Genomic DNA, 17297 nt, shown 5'->3' with positions numbered 1-17297 from the left:
CAACCAACTGACCTGTCTCCTCATGACAGTTCAGTTCATGGCAAGGGATGAGGTGCTCCCTGGAAGGAGGGTGGCAGCTCGTGTTGCTGCTGTAGGTGACTTCCAGCCGTGCAGAATGTGCCTCCCTGTAACGCACTGATGCATGCAGGAGATGCTGGGTTCCCCCTGCCCGACGTCCTGGGGTGTTAGCTTTCAGTGTTAGGGAGTGGGGACCGCAGGGAAGAGACCTTAGAGCGTTGAATCAAATTGTGTTGGTGCTTTACTCTGCTGTGAGAAAGGAGCAGTGATCAGTAGTTATGTCTGAGTCTAAAATTCTCTTAGCTAAAGACTGACCTTGATGTACTGGGGAGCCAGGGGAGACGGAGCTGGCGCATCAGAAGCAGATTCCGTGTCCTCGGTGCCTGCGTTTGTGGATGTGTCTGGTGGCCTTTGCAACAAACCAGGATCTTTCTGTGTGGGGCAGCACGCTGCCGCGCTGCAAGAGCCTTGTCCCTGTCTCCGGGAGCTCCCAGCTGAAGGTGGCAAGACCAGAGGTGACACAGGTGGGTGCCATGAAACAAGGAGCAAGGGTGGGTCACTTTACAGGGCATCACCTGCATGTTGTCAAGCTCTTTTAGGAGGTATCGGGGAGGGGGGAAGTCCTCGGGTGAGGGCAAGGGCAGCGTACCCCAGTGGAAGGGGAAAAGGCGGCCGTTTGTGTCCCCACACCGGTGAGTGCAGGCCCTGTCCTGCCAGAAGGGCTGCAGGAGGACGGCTGTAAGCTGCAGCCTGTTGCACGGGTGCTGCCTGTAGCATGAGAGGGTATAACGGGAACTCCAGCCATACAAATAAACTCATCCAATTAACCTGTTATTTGTATAGGCTGATGAGTAATGCTGCTTAATCTCATGTTTGGTTTGCTGCCTGCCGAGAAACTCACAGGAGATTTCAAGCTCAGAACCAAGGAAGCGCCTTGCTCTGTCTTTTTAATGTATTCACACCGAGAAACCGAGCCCAGCAGGCCGAGCTGATGGGCCTAATGCTGCACACCCCTCCCTCGGCTGGCAGCTGCCGTGCGAGGGCAGTGTTAGCTCGGTAACCCGGGTGCTGTGGGGCTGAGCCCCGCGGGGACCAGAGCCACGTCCCGACCCAGAGCTGCCTCCTGGGTCAGAGCTGCTGCGCTGCTCAGGCGCCGGAAGCAGGGTGATGCTGGAGTGGGATGTGGAGATCATAAAAATGGTTTGTTTGGTTTGGTTGGTTGGTGTGGGTTTGGTTTTTTTTTTCGTGGTGGGACATTGAAATTGAACACGTCCGATTCTCTGCGTGAGCCGTCCTGCAGCCTCCTTGCAGCCCTGATGGAAACCAGGCTCCGGTTCCCCTCTCCCCAGTACAAAGGGCAGCGCGGAGGACTGGGGAAAAATGTGAATGTGGATTTAATGGTTTTGTGTTTTAGAGATGTGGTTGAGCAGACTGAGTGTGCAGGGGAGAGCCTTAGGGCTTGCTTTTCTTTTTTCTTTTTTTTTTTTTATTTCCCCTGTATCCAATAAGGAACGACTGCACGGCTCTGCCAGCACTCAATCTCACTTTGGCAGGAGCTGGAGCCGATTTCACATCTCTTACCCTTGCAGGCAACGTTGGCTTCTTCCCTAAGTACCTCAAAGCCCTCTGATTTGCTTTTACTTAATTGTTTTTGGAACTTTCTCCAAGACCTGTTCCCTTTAGTGTTGCAGGAACTACTCTGTGATCGCTTGGCATCCTCAGCAGAGCGCACTGTGGTGCCTGTGGGAAAAGCAGAGACTGAGACAGGGGAAAGGGAGAGCGTCAGGTAGCTGAGATGGCTCTGCTGCTTCTCCTCCCACGGGCATGGAGTGCCAGGGACCAGAGGGCACGATGACGGGCATCACATCGGCAAGCTGACTAACCCCAGTCGTGGTGGCGAAGCAGAGGAGGCTCCGAGCCCAAGCGGTGTGTGCGCGTTGCCTGTGTCTCCTCCTGCTCTTGACACCTGCGTGGGCAAATCCGTCCTCAGCAAAGGGAAGGTGGTGGGATGTCTCCCGCGGTCCTGGAGCCAGCTCGTGCGTACCTGGGTTTGGTGGCTGGGTGTCAGCCAGCCCCTGCGCCTGTGGAGCAGACGGCTGGCAGGCAGCCTTGAGCAAGCTGATCTCTGGGGGGGGGGGGGGGGGGGGCTGGCCGTCCAAACGGCAGACCCTTCACTGGGGTGGGGTGGGAAAGGCGAGCACCACATCCAGCACCTCTGCACTGGGACGTGGGTGAAACAGCTCAGCACCTTCCCAGCTCTGCCCGGCCACAGAGGGCAACCAGGACCTCTGTAGAGTCCCAGAACAGGACTGTTCAGCTCTTCCCTGTCCAGTCTGCCCTGGAAGGATCCCTGCACCCTGCAGGTTGAGGTTCTTTTTGCTCCACACCCACCTTCCCAACAGAATCTGGTTGTTTAACTATTTCCTTGGATTTCCACTGGTTTACTGGCCGTAAAGCCTGACCCTCATGTAAGAAGCGGAGCCCTTGGTGCTGGGCTGGACTCACCTCAGCCCTCTGCATCTCTGTTTTCCTGGGGATAAGAAGCAGGTTGAAAGCTCTTCATTGGCGCAGTGATAGCATTGTGTACACACAGGGCTTTTCTTGTTAAACTAGCAGAAACTGCAGTGCCAGGGAGCTGCTGTGCCTCACCTGGCCATACCTTGTCCTCCTCCTGTCTCTCCTGGAAAGGGAGAATCCTGTTTTCCCCACTCCTCCCTGCTGCTCATCCAAAGCAGGCCAATAGGCACTGCAAAGGTCCCCATGGGGGCTTTCCCTCCTCCTTCTGCCATGATCCTAGAAACAGGAGCCTGAAAAGGTGTTGGGTGTGGAATTGCGTGGGCTGAGCCCTAAGCAGCCGCCTTGGTTCCGGGGCGTTTTGTCGGGTGAGCTGTTGAAGACAGCAGCCCAGGCTCAGGTCTGAGTCAAGCCGATGAGCTCCAGTGCAGAGCCTGCCCTCCCGCTCCCCGTCAGACACGGGACCAAAGCAGCACGGACTGAGCGGTGAAGGTGAGCAGAGGAGGGAGTTTCGGGGTTGACGCAAGCTTTGTGCACTAGCTCAGCCTCCTAACTCCTTCCAGCTTCCCCGTTTGGGAAGGAGCTCCTGGCTGAGGCAATTGAACCAGCCTGCTCCGGCCCCCACATCCCCCCCGGCTGCTCCTGCAGGTCAGTTACAGGCCATGAGAATTTTGTCAAGGTAGCTGCTGTCTAAGGAAAAAAAATAAAAAACCCTTTTCCTCTAAATTCCTCAGCTTTCAGCCGCTAGTGACGCCATAAATTCCCCTACTTCTCTGGTTACTGTAAAGTCTTTCAGGGTGGTCAGGACCTGAATTCCTCACGCAAAAGAACAAGCGGGGAAAAAGGAAACTTTGCGAACAAGAACCTTCCCCGCCTCAGGGATCCGTCGCAAAGAATCGGCGAGGCTCCAAGCGTGTGCTCTTGCTTTGCAGTCCCTCAGCTCAAAGCTCTTGGGTAACTGCCCGTCTTGCTTTTTTCTCACCAGTAAATACCCTCCTCCCAGCCTGGGCTTCCCGCTTGTGCTCCAGCAGGTCCAGCCGGGTCCTTGGCTCCTCTGCTCTGCAGGCTCCTGGAGCTGCAGCAGCTCCGGTCTGCTGTTGTGCTTTAGCTTTGGAGTGACCAGGAGAGACAGAGCTTGTCCAGCGTCCACAGCTATGGAGATGGCATGGAGTCCTGCTGAGCAAGGTGCCCAGCTCTTTTGACCCCCTGCCCTGAGCTGTATGGCACCGATCCTCCACCACCCCAGCCCCAGCTCCCAGCCAGCTTCCATCCTGGACCTTAAACCCAGCTGTTGTGTGGGACACAAGTGGGCCGCTGTGCCAGCTCACACCGCCCAGCTTCACCTGAGGGCTGTGCTGAGATGTCATGGGAGAAGATCAGCAGGGAGCCAGCAGCAAAGTGTCGTCGCTGCCAGAGAGGATGCCTGCTGATGGGATTGCTCCACCACTGAGCAGGACAGGGGTGGGTGGTTCTCCAGAAAGCCATGGTGAGCACCTTTGCTAACCCCACACCAAGCGCTTGAGTCTTGTGAGAGGAGTAAATACCCACTGGTATCAACACCCTGCGCTGGGTAAGGGCCTTCATGGAGTGGAGCAAAGGTTGGCTTTGGAGAGGTAGGGGCAGGAGGTGGGCGGTGAGTTTGTCTGTTGCTTGAAGGATGGTCTTGGGAAGGTTGGCCCAGTGTGCAGGGCTTGTGGTCTTCTCCCAGCACAGGCAGCTACATGGAGAAATACACCCTGGGCAGAGCTCAGTGCTAGCAGACCCAAGCAGGAACAGCTATAGGGGTGAAATCGCAGAGAGTTTGGATTTGTTTTAAAAAATGAAAGAAAAAACAGTTGGAGCCTTCATATGCCTCGTGGCTCTAGAGCCTTCCCATGCTTGGACATCATTTCTACAGCTATGGAACGGAAACGCATCGTCTCTTTAGATGGGTCTCAGAATCACGTGACTCCAGAAGCATGGAGATTTCAGAAAGAACTATCGCATGTCATGAACTTTGCAGCTGAGGGGGCCTCAGTGGGACAGAAAACCTTCCCACTTGAGTGGTGTTCCCAGGAGACAGTCTGACTTGGGAGCCAGCAACTGGGCTGAGAGGCTCCAAGTGTTGGGAGAGGATCAAAAAGCTCCCCTGGCAGTAAATCTTTCACCTGCCATGTTACTCACTGGGGCTTGTGGCCATTCCTCCGAGGTCGGCCCCGGGTCAGGATTTCTCCTGTCTCTTTAGCCCCAAACCTGGAGATTTTTGTCTTATCTTTGACGCCATCTTGACACCGAAAACAAATTATGGCCCAATTACCCTTACTGAGAGGGGCTGGGGCTACCTTAAGTGGCCAGAACTATCAGGCGCTTCCTTAAGAGGGGGTAATTAAAGTGGGGTGCAGGGCAGGGAGGGGGCAAGGACTGGGGGGGACCGCTGGCATGGGGTTACCCTTGTCCCCCTGCTTGGGGTGGCAAGAGGAGCCATCCCATCCAGCCCCAACCCACCCTACTCCATCCCACCTGGCCCCACTCGCTCTAGCCCAGCGGTGCTGCATCCTTGGGCTCCAGAGAGGCCAGAGCAGAGACAGGGCTCCTCACTGCCCCCCACCAGCACAGTGTCCGGGGGTTGCCCCCTTCCCCCCCAGCCCTGTGTCACCCGCTGGGGCCAGGCCAGAGAGGCCCTGTGACAGCCGTCAGCCGCCCTGGCCCTGGCCGTGACCTTCAGAGCGACCTCCAGTAAGTCCCTGCTGGGGCTGGGGACCGGCTGTGCCTCTCATCCTGAGCAGGGACATATCTGTGCTGACCCCGGGGAACCAGCAAACAGCAGCTTTATGGCCAAACCACCATAACAACCACCCTGAAACTGAAAAAAATGTTATTTTTCTCTCCCTCTTTCAGTGCCAGCGAAAGGCGCCCTCCCCTGCTGTGTGCCTGGGCATGCCTTGCCAGGTGGTCTGCTGCCTGCCCGAAGCCAGCAGCCTTCCCTTCACAGATCCCAGTTCTGGGAGCCGATGTGCTGAGCTGGGTCCCAGCCCGCAGCCTGGACCGTGCTCATCTGGGGGCTGCAGCCCATGTCCCCCTGCCCGGGCTGGCGATGCCGGGTGCCTGCGGAGCTGGGTCCCTTCCAGGATCCAGTCCATGGAGCAGAGCAGTGGAGCTCTGCAGAAACATCCCCTGGCCTTGCAGGTTTGCTCCAGGTACCCTCGCACTCCTGGGTGATGGGGTGGCTGGGTGTTTCTGTCCCTTTTTTTTCTTTTTTCTTTTTTTTTTTTTTTTGTCAGATTGGTATTTTATTTGGCTCCATACTGTCTACCAAGCTGTCCAGTGTAACCCTTCCCTCGCTGCTTCTGAGATAAGAATAGGCTCCCCTGAGATCAGATAAACAGGCCCATAAATACCTACAACAACAAGAAGCAGGGTCTGGGTTTGGTAGGAAGGGAGAAGGGGAAAAAAAAAAAAAAAGGAGAGGAAAAAAAAAAAAAAGAGCACCATTTCTTTACACGCCAAACCCCAGGGGTACAGAGTGTGGGGTGGAAAGTGCCTGGCAGCCCCTCTGCCCCCAGCACTTGCCTCCTTGGCTAGGCAGGGCAGACAGCAGGGTCCCCTCCACCATCCCTGTGGTTGGATTCCAGTGGCAGGGGACACGGCACGTATGATGTTACCCTGGGGCCAAGCGATCCCTGTGTGCGTGTGCTTCTGTCCGGGCAACTGCAGACTCACGCCTGCGTGCCGGGAGCATGCTGCTTCCCAGCGGCATCAAGTTCACGGCAAGGTCGAGCCGTAGGTGTGTGCAGGGCCACCTCCCCTGGCCGATGAGCTGGGCTCTCAGGTGGCCAAAAATTCAAAGCTAGTGGCCAAATGGTTCTTCTTCCACCCAGGTTTGGTGCAGGCAGCACCGGGAGCCCTGCCGCAGGCTGCTGGGATGCCTCTCCCAGCTGCTCAGGTTTGCTGCCTGAGGAAAAGAGGCTTTCCCTGTGCAGGGCTCCCACCCCCCCACCCCCCACCCCCAGCTCATCCTGCTTTGGGGGTGAAGGGGGTGACCCCATCCTAGGCTGGAGCCAGTGCTGAGCTCTGCATCGACACCCCTTCCCGTCCCTGGAGCGGCAGAGCTGCCTGTGCGGTGCCGAGGTGGGGACGGAGCTTGCTGCTCGCAAATCCACCCCTTTTTGCATGCGTTTTGGGGAGCAGTGAAGCCCTGGTGTACACAAAATGTTTGGTCTTTTTTTTTTTCACCCACCCTCCCCAAAATGCTGAGCCAATATCTCACAGGAAAATCCCCTTGCTGGGCAGGGAAACGCTCTGCAAACACAGAAACAGAGAGCGTTTTCACTTGCAAAAGCCCGAAGGAGCAAGGGAGGCTGGCGGTGAGGACACCTTTCCCAGAAGTTTGCAGCCAGCAGGTACCACCAGAACCGCGTGGTGAGAAAAGCAACAGCCCTGTGGATGCTGGCAGAGCATCGCCTGGGTAGTGCAGGGTGCCCCCTTCCCAGAAGCAAAGCCGGAAACCCACAAGAAAGAAAACACCAGAGGTTTTTGGTGCAGTAGGGGAGGCTTCCCAGGCTGCAAACGACGTTCCAGATAGAGCCCAGTGTGCCGGGACCGAGGACAAGAACTCTTGTACAGTGTCCCCCCTGCCTTACACAGCGGAGTCCTGGTCCCCATGTAACCCTTTCTCTCATCTGATGCCGAGGGGCAGCCCTGACGGGTGCCATACGGATACGGGGATACAGGCTGGGACATGTAAATGGGATTGGGGCTGGACACTTATGGGGTACGGGATTGCAGCGTTAGTGATGGCTTAGGAGCTCTCCTGTCAAAACAGGCCTTTAAGGGACTGTGAAATAGCATAAAATAGGATATTTGGGGCTGATTTTCTGTATATTATCCTTTTTAAATTTTTTTTTTCCTTGAATATTTTTCGTTTTAGAAAAGCCCTATTCCAACTTCACTCTGGGACTTGATGCCATGCTAAACTGTTTATAGCCCAAACAAAACAAAACAAAAAATATCACTGTGGGCATCGCTCTGCTCAGGCAATCAATTTTCATCTTGGCCTCATTCAGAAAAACCAGAAATTAAATCAGAGGCTGGGAAGGCAGCCGTGCAGCAGTTCCAAAGCGAAGCAAGGCTGATTCATGCAGCCTGATCATTCTGCAAGCTTTAATTATGCTGGCCATACCCTCCAAGGTCTGTGTGTCTGTCCATCTGTATCTGTACACACACGGAGCGGTCATAAAACCCGAGCTGCTTCCCCACGGGTGAGCTGGTGTCTTTGTGGTGTGTGCGGCTGCACACGCACAGATTGATCGATGTGTCAGCGATTTACGGGTGTTGCGTCATTATTTCTATACCTTCAGTCGCAAGCACGAGCTTGGTTTCAAATAGAAAATCTAATGCTCCCTGCCGAGCCCTCAGATTAACCCTACGATAACGTACAGCTCTTGCCCACGCTGGCTTTCTTTGCCCCGAGCAGCCAGCCGAGCGTCGGGGTTTATCCGGCCGCTTCTGGGAACAGCGACGTGGCCAGGCTGGGAAGGCAGGATCGGGCCCTGAGCCCGTGCATGCATACCGTGGAAGCCACCCTTCAGTAACAGAGCTGTGCGCGCACAGAACAAAGGAACGAGGATTCGGCTTTAATTATTAAGGATTATTAAGGATTTATGCCTGAGAGGTGACAGAGACGACTCCGGGCTGTGTGAGCGTTGGTGTGTCTGAGGCTGGCGGGATCTATCGTGTTCGGATGGCGAGGAGGGGACATTGCTCCTTCAAAATGTGGCCAAGGCAGCACCTATGAGGGGGTTCTGTGCGAAAACGCTGCCGGTGCCAGCACTATCCAGGGCAGCTGCCTGGGCAGGGGAGGGGGCTGAGCCCTGGCTCTGCATGGCAGCAATAAAACCGGGGCTCCGCAGCTCTACGGTCGGTGCTCATGCCATCCAGACGCTGTAAAGGCCTGACCCTGCCATCCTTCCCCAAGCCAAATACAAGTCGGTTCCTCTAGCAAGTCTCCCGGGTCAGGAGGGAAGGGGTTGTAGGGCAGGGGCAGAGTTTGTGCCCTGGGCAGACGGGGGGGTACGTGTTCACAGAGCCCTGCCAGCTCCTGGGGCAACCAAGTGTGGTGTAAAGAAGCCAGAAAGGATTCCACGGAGCTGCCCGAGCCCCACAGGAGGGAATTCCCTCATATGGATCCCCACAGCAGGGTACTGACTTCAGGGGAGTCCTCAATCCCACAGCATCCCTCACCCCGGCCGCAGCAGCGCGATCTCAGGGGAAGGCGGAGGGGTTGGACCCAAAGCTGTTTGCGTAAAGTTTAAATTTTATTTTATTTAGTTTTTTTTTAATTATTCAGTTTTAAATACGTGGTGTGGCGCGCCCAGTCCCTCGGGAAGTGGTCATGCAGATCTGAGGTAGAAAACCCGGCACAGGAGTGTTCCCAAATGCACCTCTAGGTAGTTTCACCGCAGCCACACGTCGGTCAGGCAGCGGATGGGGGGGGGCGGGGGGGGGCCGTATTTACAACAGCAAACGAATCCAACCGATTCAGCCCGGCCCGGGAGGGCAGGAGCCGCCGATCGCTGTGACACGGGGAAGGAGCAACGATTACTGCGAACGGGGGAAGGGGCGAGGGGGGGATGGCCCGGCCGGTGCCCGCTGCCGACGGGACGGGCAGGATCCGGCCCCGCCAGGCGCCCTTCGCTTGTCTCCGGCGGGGGGAGCCGGGCCGGGTACCCGCATCCTGCGCCTGGACGGGCTCCGGGGGCCGGGCCGGGCTCTCTACGGCATTGCACATGGAGGGGCGAGCGGGGAGCGCCGTCGGGGCGGCGGGGCAGCCCTCAGGGGTTCAGTTCCAGAGCCCAGACCTGCTGGGGCCAACCCGTCCGGCCCTTCAGCTTCTTCTCGCCGTGGCCCAAAGGCTGCGAGTAGACCTCGGGCTGCTGCGGGAGAGGAGACGGGGAGGGGGGAGAAAGCAGCGGTCAGGCGCGGAGCGGGGCGGGGGTCCCGGGCCGCCCGCACCTTGTGCCCACCTCGGGGCTGCAGCCCGGCCCCGCGGCTCCGGGCGGCTTTGTCAGCCCGAGGATAACGGGGGGTTCGGGGCCTCCCCCGGCCCGCTGCATCGGAGGGGGGGACCGGCCGCCCTTGCTCCGAAACGCGCCCGCTCGTCCCGGGAAAGCGGCCGGGGGGGAACACGGCCGGGCCCGGGGCTTTATCCCTCGGGAAAGGCGCCGGGAGCTGCCCGGCCCGGCGGGAGCGCTGCGGGCAAGTCGGGGCGAGCTTTTCTCCGCCGAGGTGTCCCCCACGGGTCTGTTTTGCTTTGTTTTGTTTTTTTAATTTTTTAATTTTTTTTAAGCTGGCCAAAAAAAAAAAAAAGTGGTCCAGCGGGGCCGAGAAGGGTTTTTTTCCCCCCATCCCCGGGTCTTCCCCGCCCGCTGCCGGCCCGGGGACAGCGAGGCAGCGGGGTCCCGGCCCCCTCTTACCGTCTCTCTTTTCCTCTTGTTCTCCCTGCCGTCGGCCTTCTTGAGCTCGGCTTTGAAGCCCTCGGTGTCCCCGGGCTGGCTGTCCTTGGCCAGCACCTCCATCAGGTAGGCGATGTAGCTGGTGGCCAGGCGCAGGGTCTTGATCTTGGAGAGCTTGGTGTCGGCGGGCACGTTGGGGATGCACTCGCGGAGCTCGGCGAAGGCGCTGTTGATGCTCTCCGTCCTCCGTCGCTCTTTCTTGGGACCCCCGACCCCTTTCCGCCGACCCAGGCGGCCACTGAGAGCCTCCAGCCGCCCCCGGCCGGCCGGGCCGTACTCGGGGGGGCCGTAGCTAGGGCTTTGCCCGGCGAGCTCGGGGGTCACCTCGGCCGGGTTGAGCACCCAGCCGGGGAAGTAGGCGCGCTCCTGGTGGCACCGCGCCGCCGGCCCGAGGAGGAAGGGGTCGTGCAGCATGTGGTGGTGGTGGTGGTGGTGGTGGTGGTGCTGGTAGCCCCCCACCAGGTTCATGGTCCGCCCCGCTGGCCCCGGGGGCCGCGCTCAGCAGCGCACCATGGCCGGCCGGGAAGCGCTCCCCGCCGGGCGGGCGCGGCAGGCAGCGGCGCCGGGGAGCGCGGCTCCGGCGTGGGGCTGCGATGGTGGTGGCTGCCTTTGGGGGGTGGGTCGGTGCCTTTGGGGTTTGGGGGTTGTTGTTGTGGGTTTCTTTTTTTTTTTTTAACCCCTTCTGGAGCCTCCCAAGCCTGCCTTTATATAGGGCCGGGGGCCCCCCCGCCGCGGAGCCAATGGGCAGGGGAGGATGCTCGGGGGCCCCGGGGGGAGCGGGGCGGCGGAGGGGGCGTGCGCCGCGCTGTTGACTCGGTTTATTTGGGCTCACACCTCCGCTGTTTGCTCTCGCCTCCCTCTTGGCGCCTCGGTTGCAGGGAGAAGGGGGTGAGGAGAAACCCGAGGGGGGACCCCAGCCCCCGCCCCGTCGCGTTTCTATCCCCTCCGCTTCCTCGCTCCCGCGGCGGGGGTGCCCGGCCCCTCACCCCGGAGAGCCGTCGGGGGGACGAGAGGCGGCAGCGGGTGCGGGGAGCCGCGGGTGCCCGGAGCCCCGACGGCTGGGCCGGGCCGGGCGCCGCGGGCGCTCCGGGGCCGCAGTTGCCCCGGGGCTTTCAGCTTTCCGGAGCCGGCGGCGCTGGCGGGGGGGCAGCGCCCGTCCCCGGGGCCAGCGGGTCCCGTCCTCACGCGGGGAATTCTCGGGCCCGTGGGAGCAGAGCACGGGGAGGTGGTGGGTGCCCGGGCAGCTCCTGGGGCCGGGGCATGAGCAGCCTCCCTCGAGGGAGCTGGGCGCTGTGGGAGGCTGCGGTGGGCATGGCGGGGTGGTTCCTGCACGCACAGGGTGCATTGCCCACGCGTGTTTGGTGCGTACACATGCGTTGCACAAGCTCACGCTGTGCACAGATGTGCGCTGCAAGCCTGCAGGCGCTGCACACGTGTACAGCACGCACCCGCGTTGCGCAAATATCTGCTGCATGCACACGCATGCTGTGCACGTATGCGGTCACACCATGCACGTATGCTGCTCTCACAGGTACGCTGGATGTGTTGCCTTCACGTGCCACAAACGCAGAGGTGCTGCATGCACTGCACACCTATCTGTGCTGTACACACCCCACGCACAAACACATTACACAAGTGCACTTAACTGCACTCATATATATTACATACACGCACCAGCAGCACATATATGCTACACACACAGTGCCACTGGATTACATATATGTAACATATATCTAATACATACACACACTTGCTGCACACGCGTACTGTGTATACACACATGCACATTGCATGTGTGGCATATAAAAACACACATGCAAGCTGCATATCCATGTACCGATGCTGCACGCACATACATAAATTTATAAATTTTGTGCTATCCACACACACAAAGATATTTATGATACGGCAGTGGGGACCTGCCCTGTGTTCCCCTGTCTTAGCCTGGCCATGGAAAGGCTGGGAGGGTCCAGTGGGGCTGGCATCTTCTACTTCACCGCAGCCCCCAAACCTGAGCCCAGCGTGGGGCCCTGCAGCAGACAGCATGTCCTGCTCACCTCTGCGCCTTCGGGAGACAGATCCCCAGGGCGACAGCTCCCAGACCCTGTGCTTTGCCCCCAGCCTGGCTGGGTAACATTGGGGCCAACCCCTGCTCTTGCCCCAGTGCCTCCCAGTGAGGACGGCCTGGGCACGGCGGTGGCGATCACAGCGCGCCGGGGCAGGAAGGGGCTGTGGGCCCGAGGTATGTTAGCGATTAACGGCGCTTTCCAGCGATTCATCTTGCAGCGGAGGGTGGAAACGTTGGAGGGTTGTTTGCAGGCGCTTGTATTAATCATCCGGGCTAACACACCATTAACGTCCTCCTGCATTTTAAAGATGACAAATTTTATTTGACTTCTCTCAATCACGGTTCCCGGGCGGATTCGGGAGCCACTTAAATGCCTCGGATTTTCCATCGTTAGTTGTTACAAGGCGAGTTGCAAAGGCAGGAGGCCGGGGGGGGCCGGGGCAGGGTGCAAGCGGGTCTCCAGTTCTGCCGGGCCCCGGCAGCTGGGGGGGGGACAGCCGTACCGGATCTGCCCAGCCTTGCTCCCCCCGGCTTTGTTCTTAGCTGCTGCAAAGCCCCCCGCTTCCCCACCCCCTTTAAACAAGCGCCCTGCAAACATTTGCTAGTGATTACTCTCCCTTTAGAATCAGGCCTTGGGTAGGGCATCGTGTCCCCCATTTCCTCCAAAACACCCATGGCTGGGTGGGATTCCTGAGCCCAGCTCAGAGCTGGTGGGGGCCAGTGCCCACCTAGGAGAGGTTCAGGGGTTCCCACTTCATGCCTTGCCCCGGCCCCCCCATGCTGGCAGAGCATCACCTGCAGAGCTCTGCTTCCTCTCACAAACCACCCAGGCTCCTTATTGAGCCTCTCTCCAACCCTGCAAAAGCCCTGATCCAGCAAACTGCCATACCAGGGTCTGTGCCACCCAACCCCATCCCCGGAACACCCCTACCCCCCCCCAAAAAAAAACCCAACCCTTCCATTCCCATAGCCCTGCATTGCACAGGCCACTCACAGCCGCGTCCAGCTCGGAGCCGTCGCCTTGAGCCGTGCACCAGAGCCACCTCCAGCCTCTGGCCAGCAAAGCCAGGTAAGCCCAGCCCAAGCTTGGGCATTGTCTTGCTTTATCCCCCCCCGCCCCCCCCCCAGGTCCCCGGACCCTGCACAGTTTGGAAGTGCTCAGCTGAGCAAATAGTGCGACCGGCGGGTTGATTTTCCTTTGGAAAATTGTTCTAATCTTTCGTGTTTTAATAAAATAATAAAACCGGAGCCCTTTTCACGCTGACACCTTCTAAATCAAACCAGACTGCCTTTGTCATGGCGTCCAAATTTAGCACTTCTCAAACTTTTGGTGAGTTTCTTTAATTTCACGTCTCCCCACTCGTGCAGAAGGGAAACGCTGAGCGGTTCGGATTAGGCGATTTATGGCTGGCATGGCAGGAGGAACCACGTTTCTCCCCACCTGTTTTCCTTCAAAACCTTCCCAAAGAAAGATTTTCTGCCCTCACGGCTGGGCGATGGCAAGGGTGGCCGGTGCCGCATGTCGGGGCCTGGGGTTCTCCCGGGTCTCTGCAGCCCCCAGCACCCCGACCGCAGCAGGAACCACGCAGCTCCAGCGCACCCATTCCCTGCCCTGGGATGGTGGCTGCGGTTTTGGCCCCGGCCCCTCCGCCGCTTTCTTATCAGCACCCGGAGGGCTGCAGCCTGGGGTGTCCTGTGACTTTGACGCCAGCCCTGCTCCCCCTGCTCCAGCTCCCTTATCTAAATAGGAGCGTAAATCAGGACCTTGGCAGATGCCCTGGCAGGACAGGGACTCCATAAAAAGGGGCTCTGCTCCAGCTCTGTTTACATTGCAGCCCCGTAAAATATTCCCCTTGTCTTCCCTGCTAGCGGCTCCATGCAACATCCCAGCACCCTCCTGCATCCGCATCCCCGCTCGCCCGCCCCCTCCCCCCCCCTCCAAGCTCCACTGCAGCCTCAGGGTGCAGCTGGGAAGGTCCCAGCCCTGCCACCCCACGTCCCTGCCATGTCCTCCCATCAGGTTATGCCCCGAGGTACCTCCGCACCCAGCCGCTGCCTCCGATACAGCTGCTGCAGGCACAGAGCAGGGCTCGGCCGGCTCCCCGGGGCAGCTGGGTTGTGTCTAAAGGTGCCCCTGGGTATTTATAGCACTCGCCAGAAATAATGCAATAATAATCACTCAGCACCTTCCTAACAGTTCTGCTCCTGGAGGCCTGGGGGGAACGGTTAGAAAAACCTTGGGAAACTGAGGCACGAGCAGAGTCTGCTTCGAGGAGAGGTGCGTGGGGCTGGCTGCGTGCGTGTTGCTGCTCTGGGGGGATTATTTTCCTCCTGGTGATGGGAGGTGCGAGGGAACTTGCAGAAGTGAATAAAATCAAGTCAGTTTGGCAATGAACCTGGCCCTGGGGTCACAGCCAAGGCTGGGCTACGAGTGCCACGGTTGTGAAAACCCACTCAGGACGGCCCTCCCCCTCAAGAGGGTTTGCCACGCGTGTCTTGCTGCACCAGCACGGATCTTGTAGGGGCAGGGGGAGCGCTGGGATGCAGGGGGGCTCATGCGTGCTGGTGCTTGTGCACTCCTGTGCCCGCACGCTGCCCGAGTGCCCCAGACTGCATCACTGGGCTGCTTAATCCTACAGCATCACCCAAACAGCCCCAGGTGGGGTTCAGGCTGTCAAAGCCCCGCTGAAGGAACAGAAGGAATTGGGGGTGAGCTGGGTACCCAGTGCTGTGGCTGTGCCGTGCTGAGCCCGGATGCTCCTGTTCTCAGCCACAATCCACAGCATCTCCTCTGCACATACACCTCCCGCACCACCCCTCCAGTGACAGAAAGGATGACGGCAACCATTGCCTCTCAAGAAATACAACCTATTTATGGCCAAGCAGCCACTGTCCTGTCTGGATAAATCAAAAGGAAAACAAAGCTTTACGGAAAAAAGTATTAAATTTTCCATGTGCTCCTGAAGGGATGCGCCAGGCACTCGCTGTTTATTTTTTGTGCTCTCTCTTTGCTAGTACTGTAAATGACATTGTGTTTACAAAAGTTTTTATGTCATCAGAGCAAAGTCACAGCTCAGCTTCCTCTCCTGTGTATTTTATGTAGATGGATGTGTCTGTGAGGAACATTCAAACTAAACAGAGTGCTGGTTTATAGGAAAATGTATTTATTTGAAAAATCGTAACTCACAATTTCGGCAAAACCGGGCTCCACATTTATTGCCGCTAATGGGGTGTGGCGGCCATAAATTAACCTGGAAAATTGCTGCGGCCATATCAACAACGGCTCATTGTGCTGACGGAGCAGAGCAGAGCAGCCGCTCCCCAAAGACGGCTCATGTCAATTTGCAATTAGGATTGCATGCAAACAATAGGCAAAGGGAAGGTAACAGCAGCCTCGCAGCTCACCACTGGAACCGGACCCAAAATCATTACTCCAAGCTGGCATGGGTGCCCTGAACCATACTTAAAACAGCGCTGTTCCCCCTTCCAATAGGCATGGACATCAGTGGAAGGAAGCTTTGCCTGCCATAAAGGGAATTTCTGTTTATATAACGTTACCCATCATTGACATGCAAGTAGAGGTGATGGAAAAATGAGTCTGTGAGCTCCGACTAGCAGCCCAGGTGACCCATGTGTACAAAAACTGGTCCAGTTGCTCCCTGGTTGACGTCTCTTTATCCAGAAGAAGCTTTTGCACTGAAGCAGGAGTGATGCTTCTGCCCTAAAGCCTCTTCTTTCCCCATCAGATTCCCTGCCAAGACCAACACTGATCTCCAAAGCCCTGGGACAAGGTGCTGACCCTGGGGCAGGAAGTGCCACCATCACCCCCCTGTCCCTGATCCCCTGGTCTGGGGCAGAGTTTGGGTGCTGGCCTGTGGTAGCACCTCTCCGCTTGTGGGGAGAAGTGGAGAAGAGCTCCCAGCTGATGCAGGTCCCTGACAAAAAACAGTGCCTTCCCCTCCTCCGTCCGCTTTCCACTCCTGAAGCAAATTTACAAGGGCTCTAAAATGTCCTGCTCCAGGGCATCAGCCAACTGCTAATGGCTGGGGATTGGGAAAGACATTTCCTTCGCGCGAGAAGGATTGCATAAGCGCTTATTAAGGCAGCTCCTGGCGTCTTCGTCTAAAGCATCTGGTTTGGGGCATGGCTGGAGACGCTGCTGGATCTGGATGGGGTAGAGCTGGGCTCGCTGCTTCCAGCATTCCCCCTGTCTGGATGTGGGTGCGTGTTCAGGTTGTCTCGTACATGCTGGTGGGGAAAGGGGCGGTGGGTCATGGCATGAGTTGTGTCTTTCTGGCTCCCCCTCTTCTCTCCATCTCACCATGGTGGTGCTACCACAGGGACTTACCTTCACACCTTTTACTCTGTTGGCTTCTGCTTTGCCATGTTTGGCAGGAGGAGGCACGGTTGGAGCTTGGGGAGCTTCCCACCCCGGGGTACCACGATGCCCCATGCGCTTGAAGAACTTCCCTGGTCACGCTGCCATCCCACCTTCCTCGAAAGAGAGGCTCCCCTCCTGTCCCGCTGGCACTGTGCCTGGTGCAGGGACTGCCCCATGCTGGTTGGGCTCCTCCTATCCCACACCATGTTTGCGTGACATTGCAGGTAGCTGGCTTTGCGGTGGCAGAAGGCTGGTGACAGTGGCCCAGGCCACCGAAATAGGTTGGGATGCTCTAACAGGGCTCTGCTGTACCCCAGGCTCAGTGCAGTGTGCTGGCTCTGGGGACCAGCATCCTGCCCATGTTTCCCTGTGGTGGGACCATGTCCCAGTATCCATACTTCCCACCTCCTCTCCGTGCAGATCCACCTGGGGTTAATTCATTTTGTCTCTAAGTTTTTTAGGGCAATTCCACTTCTCATCACGCAGTGCCTCATGCCAGGTCTGTCTCTGCCTTCCCAGGGTAGGAGGATGAGGATAATTAGTGGTGCCTTGTTATCCTAATTATCCTCAGCTTTCCCAAAAAGGCTTCTCTCCCCCTGGGTGCAGGAGTTACTACTCCACTCCCAGGAGAGCAGAGGGACTGGTTTGCCCGTGGTTCCCCCCCACCGCATCCTGAGAGGTCCATGCAGCCACCGGGCTGGCTGTTGGGTTAAGGCAAGAGTTGCAAGATGGTTTTTTCAAGGTTAACTTCGTTTTCTGCAGATTGAGAAGTTTTAAAAATTAACAAGCATCTGTTAAGACTTTTTTTGCAACTGAAAATTATTTG

The 17297-nt window shown here is 57.8% G+C and overlaps 1 protein-coding gene across 1 annotated transcript; it reads right to left on the bottom strand.

Annotated features, from left to right (window-relative positions):
- Positions 1 to 9329: 9329 nt before the first annotated feature.
- On the bottom strand, positions 9330 to 10490 carry HAND1 (heart and neural crest derivatives expressed 1). The gene is made up of 2 exons (XM_005231855.3): positions 9984 to 10490; positions 9330 to 9443 (listed from the first exon to the last, which is right to left on the bottom strand). Exons 1-2 carry the CDS (start codon positions 10488 to 10490, stop codon positions 9342 to 9344), a joined length of 609 nt encoding a protein of 202 aa, XP_005231912.3. The 3' UTR covers positions 9330 to 9341.
- Positions 10491 to 17297: the final 6807 nt, after the last annotated feature.

The sequence above is a fragment of the Falco peregrinus genome, chromosome 8 (assembly GCF_023634155.1).
Source record: "Falco peregrinus isolate bFalPer1 chromosome 8, bFalPer1.pri, whole genome shotgun sequence".
Classification (NCBI taxonomy): Eukaryota; Metazoa; Chordata; class Aves; order Falconiformes; family Falconidae; genus Falco; species Falco peregrinus.
Note: the sequence above shows the minus strand (reverse complement) of the source record. Positions and strands in the feature narration are given on the sequence as shown.